Source organism: Pungitius pungitius, chromosome 8 (assembly GCF_949316345.1).
Source record: "Pungitius pungitius chromosome 8, fPunPun2.1, whole genome shotgun sequence".
Taxonomy (NCBI): Eukaryota; Metazoa; Chordata; class Actinopteri; order Perciformes; family Gasterosteidae; genus Pungitius; species Pungitius pungitius.
In genome coordinates, this window is record NC_084907.1 from 2,869,408 (window position 1) to 2,877,791 (window position 8,384).

Below are 8,384 nucleotides of genomic sequence, written 5' to 3' on the forward strand. Positions count from 1 at the left end.
CCCGGCCAGCCAATCAGAGGCCGAGGTCTCCTATTTCACTTCCTTGTGTGTTTCCTCGGAGTAGACACACGCTCACACACACACACGCTCACACACACACACACGCTCACACACACACACGCTCACACACACACACACACAACCATTGGCCTACACTACGTGTGAGACGTGTCCCGCACACCAACGGGCATGTTGTTGTTGTACACACTTTAATTTGCTGTAGTACTACTGTGGAGGTATCTCTGCTTTCTTTGTGATAAACTCTCACATGCAAAACGTGCGTTAAGCGCATGAGGTGTGATGCAAATGTTTAAACTTTATTTTATTGTCCATCACTGATCCTTCACTGCTCTGCTGTCTCATCCTGCTAAACGAGCCCTCGCTTGTTTCAGAGAGAGAGTTGGTGGGTTTTTTCTTGTTCCTATATTATATATAACATATGCCACGATGTAATATAAAGTACATGACAAAGTACTACTGTACTACAAGTAGTACAGTGTAAAAATACTCAAGTAAAAGCCCCCCTTCTAGATCCTATGAAAATACCATAGCATTTACATTCAGGATGTACTTAACCAATTATTAGAATGGCCTATTTAGAATAATGTCTAATAAATTAAGTGATGCATTCATGTTTAATTGCAGATTTCCACTACTTTATATACAATTTTGTTGTTTAATCCACACTATTTTATATTAATGTATGTTTATATCACATTTTGTTCTGATAATAAAAATATTGTTGTCCTAAATGTTATGGAGTGAAGCAGCAAACTAAGGCAATGTGCAAGTACTTCAAAATGATACTAAAGTACAGCATTTAAGTAGTTGTGCTTAGTTACAGTCCACTACTGCTTCTACCTGCAGACACAAAACATTTTATCTATCATATCGTATCTGTCTGTCTCTCTATATATTTTACCTTAATAAATAAAGATAAAAACTAAGGATCTTTACCTGATCATATTTTATTGATAAATAGCCGACCACTGTTAATCACATCACCTTCACCTTGTAGCTTTGTCTTTTATTGCTATTGTTATCGACTCCATTTCTACTGGTTAATGTACTTTATGCATCTTAACGACAAAAATGTTCTGCAACTTCATGATTTCCTCTGACGTCCTTCACCAAATGCTACAGTGGAACCGTCCATATCCACGCAGCAACCTTCACTGAGTCTATCGCCCTGCTGCTCTCAGTCCAAGCCGATCACACACGGCCAAAGGAATCTGTGTGTGTGTGTGTGTGTGTGCGCGTGCGTGTGTGCGCTTGTGTGTGTGCACCTTTTAGAGGATTATCAGTCCAGTGAAACATTCACCACACTGCTGAAAGGAGATCTACTCCCCCCCCTCTCTCTCTTGTTGAATTGAGAGCCTCTGTGTACGCCTGTGTGTGTGTGTGTGTGTGTGTGTGTGTGTGTGTGTGTGTGTGTGTGTATAGAAGGCTGTCAGTTCAGTAGAGCAGCAGCAAACAGATTACACACTCGCAGTGGTCCGCCTCAAAGACTTTGCATGTAAAGAAGGTCAGATTTCATGAAGACTCGATGTTTACCAAAACATGTGTGTTGTACATCTGCAAGAAGATTGATATTGAATTAATTAATTAATTAATCATTTTGCCCACGTGGACATTTTACCTCTATTAAATGATTCTTACCACAGTGTCAACATTGTGATTTTGGCTTCCAAAATGTTGTGTAGTGGTGAAAACTAGTCGATATGTACAGGTACCTAAAAGAAAAAGTTAATGTGTAGCCCAAAGACAGCTGCCGTGGTTACGGTTTGTGTGGGCGGAGCTTTAGTGAAGCGTTTCAGTGTCTTCTCGTGTCTTCTTCTCTGTAACTTTACAGGTAGGAAGGGGAGGGGGTCAGAAAAATGGACACACATTCCCCTCCACAAACACACAGTTTATGGCTCTGTTCCATTTTGGTAAAGCGTTTGATAAGATCTCATAACAATAAGGCCTCGACACCTCAAATATTATTGTTATTGAACATTCCTTAAAAAATGTATCTGGATTAAAGACCATTTAACTATTAGAATCTTTTCTTAACTGTTTTGATGAAGTTGCTTTGTCATTTTCACATCTCAGCCTTGTCAGTTCAAGAAGAGAAATATAACCAGTCACTAATGAGGCTCTTTTACTACAGAGGTGAATCTTTGAATATCAAGCGTCTCATCTAGGTATTCATCCAAAGTGTAAAGCTAATCTTTAAATGAAGACAGAGTTCACAAAAGGAGCCTCGCTGCTGGTTTGTCACACTGCTGAGCGCTGCTGTCAGTCAATGTGTTTTTCTGCGCTCTGATTGGCTGGCTTGTGTACTCAACAGGGAAGTCTCCGCCTCCCCAGCTGATGGCTGTACTTTTCCACTCCAAACTGAGTTTTAGCATCCAACTACCTTCACTCCCCCTTCACCTCCACCCTCCTCCACTTCATCTATTCATAACACACACCTCCCCCTCCCCAATCTCACACACACACACACACTGAGGTTACTCTATACGGAACCACAACAACAACTGGTTCTGGTAGAAAGACAATCTGCTGTGCTTCAGTGTGATTCCATTCATTTTCATGTGAAAATAATTGATTTGTTTTTTTTTGTATTTTTCCCCTCATGTGACCTGTGAGGACAAACACCAGGCAATACCACAGCATGACATTCCAGTCACTAGAGATTTCACCCTGCCACTCGTGAACCGGCTTTAATTCAGCTGAATTAGATGTTTTCGTGAGTCCAACTTGGTCATCGGTAATGGAGCCCTGACCCATGACCTCAACCGGGCCCGTCTCATGTCTCATGTGTGCACAGTTATGCTGTTACCCACGTGTTCGGGTCTCTTAGGGGTCCACTTGCAAATCTACACCCGCTGCATTCTGTCTAATGACCACCGGGGGGCAACTGTGTAGAAGTCTATGAGAAAAATACTTTACTTCTCTCTTCATTTATTCCCACAGCAATCATTGTAAACATGATTTTATGGTCTCAATCTCTAGTTTCAAGTCTTCTTTATTACAGCATGATGTTCTTTTAGTAAATTACGGTCCATTTACAAACAAAAAAACACCATTAAGCAGAGTATGCTCTAGGGCGGGACAGCCTTGTGATTGACAGCTCCGCTCCAGAGCCGTATATGCGCCTGTAGTCCACTCCCCCATGTGGGCATAGATGCCAAAATCTGTATCCAGTAACCTTCTGATTCTTTCTTTTTTTTCATCCTCTGCATAAATAATTCACAGCATTAACTAGCAAACAAAAATAAATTAAACTTGGACATATTGTACATCAGCGGGATGCAAACTCAGTAAGTTGGTGAATGATTAGCATTAGCGTAGCTGGATGTGTGACAGCTCTCTCTCTCTCTCTTCCTGTCCAGCAGCGTCAGCTGACCATTTGGGGTTGGCATTGCCGAACGACAACTCAGACTTTAAAGTGGACATCAGCCGAAAGTAGAAACAGAAGCTATAGACGATTCAATAGAGACAGCAGAGATAAAACAGCTGTGACCTGCCCCCAGATGCTAGGATAGAGAACACGTTAGAGGGATTGTGTGCACGTCATCGTGGTTAACACAACGTTGGTATGGAGTTTGACTCATATCACTGAGCTGCTCATCTGATCTACGGGTCAAAGGTCAGTCTCAGTAGCTTTCACCTGCTGATGAAATTACGTCGCTTCTCACTGCGTATTTTTACTCTCATTCTTTACTGGTACAAGCCTGCATGAGTTACTATGGTGATATGAATAGATTAAATCATCCAAAACTGGGTAAACTGAGCAAACAGAAGGGTTTTTCTGCAGGAGCGGTCTGAGAAAAGTGCACCATTGAATAAAAAGTTATTTTCTGTGTTGAAGGACTCTGCAGGTACCTAAAACGGCTGTAATAATATGTGAGTGGAAGTTGTATTCTCTGCAAAGCCGTATAATGTTTATAAGTGAATACATCTTTGTCCGGGCAACAATAATGAGCAAATAGGACGATTCACGCTGAGAGACTTTGTTCTTACTCGCTCGGGACTGTATGTTCAAGCTAAGATTGCTCAACGTGTATGTTAATCATAGGTAATACGTATGAGTGTGTTCACCTCTCCCCTCGGAGCTCACAGACTCGGGCCCTGCTGCTCGGGCCACTAAGCTCCTGGAGGGGTCAGTGGGTCAGTGGTGAGACCCAAGTGACACAGATAAAAGGAGCTGGCACTCGCTGGTGTGTCTCCTTTATGAACTCCATACACTATGCAAAGATATTTGAGCATAAAGATTAATTCTGCCAAAGGACCCCCTAAGCTCATTTTCATCTCTTTGTTACTCTCTTAACTTAAGGTTTTTACACAAATAAAGTATCATTTTATGGAGGTCTGAGTTATTGAACTATATCTAAATGGTTCAAATATATATAAATTTACTTAATTTAACCAAATACAATTTTAATATTTAATTTAATAATTTGTTGTTACAATAGCAAACACAGCCAGTGGCGTAAATATTATGTTCACATACAGTATGTTGTAGGAAATTATAATGCTAAAGAAATGTAAAAACAAAAAAGCCATAGTGCTTCTCTACATCAGAGAACTTTACGCAGCTAACAGGAAAGAGTCATAACGTTAAGTACCTCTAGACTCATTGTAGCCATTGTTAGCTTAGCTAAAGCTATATTAGCTTCCCCCACTGAATAAGATGTATCCTCCCACTCCCAATATCTATGTAGCTCAGTTCGTTATCATGTACAACTAAATGAGGCAGTAGCTAAATCTAGTAAAAAAAAACTAAATATTTAAACTAGACGTGTAAAGGCCTAGGCCTAGGCCTAATCTGGCCTAGTTAAATGTTTAGCAATAACTGCCATCTCTTCCTCAAACTGGATATTTCTCCCTTATCCTATCCTGGATTATCTGCATTAGGTACAATCTATCCCACTGACTGGTTGAATCACTGGATTAAAAATGCATAAAGCCTTACATATGCATTTATTTCATCCAGTTTAGTGGACCAGCAGTCAGACTGGGAACAGTGGGAATGACATCAGCTGACAGAAAGTAACCACCTTCTAAAGCCGTTGCCTCGTGACACAATTCCGGTGTGATGTGCCAAATCCTGAGCGATGGTGGTGGAGGGGGAATACAGATATAACCAGACCGGCAGGTTCAGACAAATGTAGGTTTTAACTCTCAAGAATGTGAATGTGTTCTACCAGAGACCCAAAATACCTGCGAGCCTGGGAATGAGCGTCATGAGTCTCCTTTGGACACTTTTTTTTGTGCGGTTGCCGCTCACTTTGACCCGTTACCGTTACGGGTTTATGACACACCGACACAAAGAGGCTTGTGTGCTGTTCCGTGGGTGTGAACCAGCCCACTTCACTGGTCCACTTCAAATCAATCTGCTCAGTCTTTCTGCTTCAATGGCTGACTAAACATGTGTGAGCAAGAAAATAAAATGTTTCTTCTTCTATTTTTGTTCTTGTCACCTTTTGTTCTAATGACCGTGAGAAACTCTCAATATTTACTTTCTATAAATGGATTAACTTCACATTATAATGGTGACAATTCAAAAATAAGAATTATTATTTCCAATCATTAGTAGCACAAAGACAATCAATCAGCCCAGATTACATCAGATATTTATTTATGGATTTTCTTCCCGTTCTTTTTTATATTATACAGTCTATGGCTTTTTGGTAAATGACAGTCTGCATCAGCCAATCACCTGCAGCCTAACAGCCAGGTCGGTGCCGATTGGCTGTTCGGGCCGACTCCCACCACCCTCCCCTTCTCCCTTTGTGTGCAACAAACAACAACAGAAAGGCAGCACTGTAACAGCACCTGGGCACATTGAACATCATGAAGCAAATATGAAAAGTAAAAAACATCTCAATAATGTCATCTACATTTGCATTCAAGTCGTTGTCCTAAATCTAGAAAAATACCAACATGGTGAGAGAATTTGACTGTTTTGTTTTTTTAAACCAGCATCTTCAAAAAAGATAAACTGAGGCCAATAACTGCACGAGTATTAAGAAAGTTGATTGAAAAAAAGTTCGATTTTGCAGGAATCATCTCATCTTGAAATCAGTCTCAAGATGTAAGTCTAAATAACTTGAAAAGGTGGATGAGATTTTAAATTTCTTTTTAGATTTTCTGTGTGCATGAAGCGCAACAAACCTGACTCTGTCAGAGGTTTGAGTTTCCTTGCTGCGGAGAACAAAATGGCCCCCTGAAAGTCCCCCTTCAGGATGTAAGGATGTCACAGAACTCGACGAAGTCCCTCTGCATGAAATTCTGGCTCTTAATCAGGTCATCTTCGGAAGGGAAATACTGCATGCTGTCCTCCTGCAGACGCAGGCTGTCCTCCTGCAGTACCACCGTCTGACCTGCAGGCGGCACGGAGCCGTGTGGGTCGGGACTGTCCTGCAGCGCTCCCCTCGCATTCTCCAGGGCGCCCAGGTAGGAGTACATGTCCCTGAGCTCCACGTCGCTGTCGGAGCCGCTGCCGCTGTCGCTCCCGACCGAGTCAGAGCGCATGTGCAGCATCTGGTACTTCTCGTGCATCAGGAACTGGTTGGTGTTCTTGGGGGCCCGCATCCCCCTCGCTCTATTCCCTTTGACGTTGACGGGTCGGAGTGACCCCACCGGCCTCGAGAAGTGCCGGGGTGCGTGGTGATGGTAATGGGGATGATGACGTTGAGGGTGCTGCTGGGGATTGCGCCCTCTTGGCCACCCTCCACCACCCCCTCCGGTCCTGCGCCCCTGCTGGCGCCCCCTGCAGCTCTTGGACCAGCCGTGCTTCCTGCGGCTGGAAGGGTCCCTCTGCGGAGCCCCTTTGCCCCCCTGCTGCTGCTGCTGCTGCTGCTGTTGTAGACAGCTCCTCCTGCACATCATCTCTGAGAGCATTTGTCTTGTCTTTCTTTGCAGTCGCCTCCCTTTCTCCCTGCTGCTCTGCCTCACATCCTCCTCTCTGCTCGGGTTGGCCCCACACAACAACAAAGAGAGGCTGGTTTCTGGCTCAGATCACAAAATGACCCTCCTCTCCCTCCGAGTCTACCTTTTCACTATCCTGTCGCTTTTTTTCTTGACCTCTGGCTTTGGCTGATGCATCGCCTGCTCTTCCTCCCCTTGCGGCAGCAGCTTGCCTGCTCGGCTTGCTCCCTGTCACGCCCTCCTAGGTCTGTTTAAATATCTCTTCTTCACCTGCCTGAAAGTCTTGATTAGCTTCTTTACAGTTCTAATAAATTAACTGAAATGAGCTGCTGAAAGGGGTTTTAGCGTCTTCTAGTTGATTTAAAGATTTTTTTTTCTCAGTTTAAAGGCCAGCAAATGGAGTGTACTCAGCACAGACCAGCACAGACTGTGGCTCTGTCTTCCCACCACAGCCGGAATAAAGAGCTGGAATGGTCCATTCATAGGTTTAACAGAATGAAGGGGGTCATAGTTAACTAGCGTATCCTCTATTGATTATTCATATTGTAATAACACAAATATATAACATGAATATTACTTATAAATATAAAGTTTTCTGAGATAAGAACAAATATATGTCAGCCTGCTTGTGCCTGGAGTTTAACGTGGTGGCGATAAGCATTAAATGACCCCCCTCCTCCCCGCGGGTAGATGGTTCACTCCGCTTCAGGTTTAGCAGCGGAAATCTGATCCACAGCTGCTGCCGCTTCTGCCCGCCCTGCTCTGACGTCAGAGACGGAAACAACAGGCAGTGGTAGTCACAGTAAATAGCACTAGTTAGTTATTGTGTCCACGGGCATACGAGTGCCCAACGTACGAGGAAATATTTAAATACAACATTACGTTAAATACAGACATCGATTGTTCCAAGAAAATGCATCCCACGGATTTTGTTTGTTGATCCGCTGAATGTTTAGCCTGTGTGGCCACTGTAAGGTTCACATTTGCGGAATCAGCGAGGAGTGTCAACAATAATTGAATTATTATTAAATTTCCATCGGGTCCAGTTCAAAAACCTACGTCCAACTTTGTAATCCATTAACTTTTCATCTAGCGCCATCGTCTGGTCAAACTTTCTATTATGGCATTTTTAGCAAATTCTTGCAAAATCCATGACAACCAGCCTCACGGGGGCTTTGGTGTTGCTAATGCTAACATAGCAAACGTTTGCATGAAAACATCCACATGTTAGCACTGTCTTTGAGTGCATTATATGGTGACATTAGCATTTGGCCCAGAGCAATCATCAAACCAGGTGACGTAATTATAAATTAAGGAAATGTTTCTAAGTAATGACGCCTTAATTTAATATATAATGAGCGATGACAGACTTTCGCCACTATGTCACTTAAATTACATTCCATCCTCGGCGAGAGCATTAAAACTCTCACAGTTGTGTTCGTTTTAAACATATGTAGGTCATC

General features: G+C 42.8%; 1 protein-coding gene across 1 annotated transcript; it reads right to left on the bottom strand.

Moving 5' to 3' along the window:
- Nucleotides 1-5,612: 5,612 nt before the first annotated feature.
- On the bottom strand, nt 5,613-7,367 carry wu:fb55g09 (coiled-coil domain-containing glutamate-rich protein 1). The gene has a single exon (XM_037448127.2). It carries the CDS (start codon nt 6,892-6,894, stop codon nt 6,232-6,234), a length of 663 nt encoding a protein of 220 aa, XP_037304024.1. The 5' UTR covers nt 6,895-7,367; the 3' UTR covers nt 5,613-6,231.
- Nucleotides 7,368-8,384: the final 1,017 nt, after the last annotated feature.

Bases quoted from the DNA above. Each gene is read 5' to 3' on its own strand.
- wu:fb55g09 (XM_037448127.2), bottom strand. From the start codon at position 6,894: ATGCTCTCAGAGATGATGTGCAGGAGGAGCTGTCTACAACAGCAGCAG.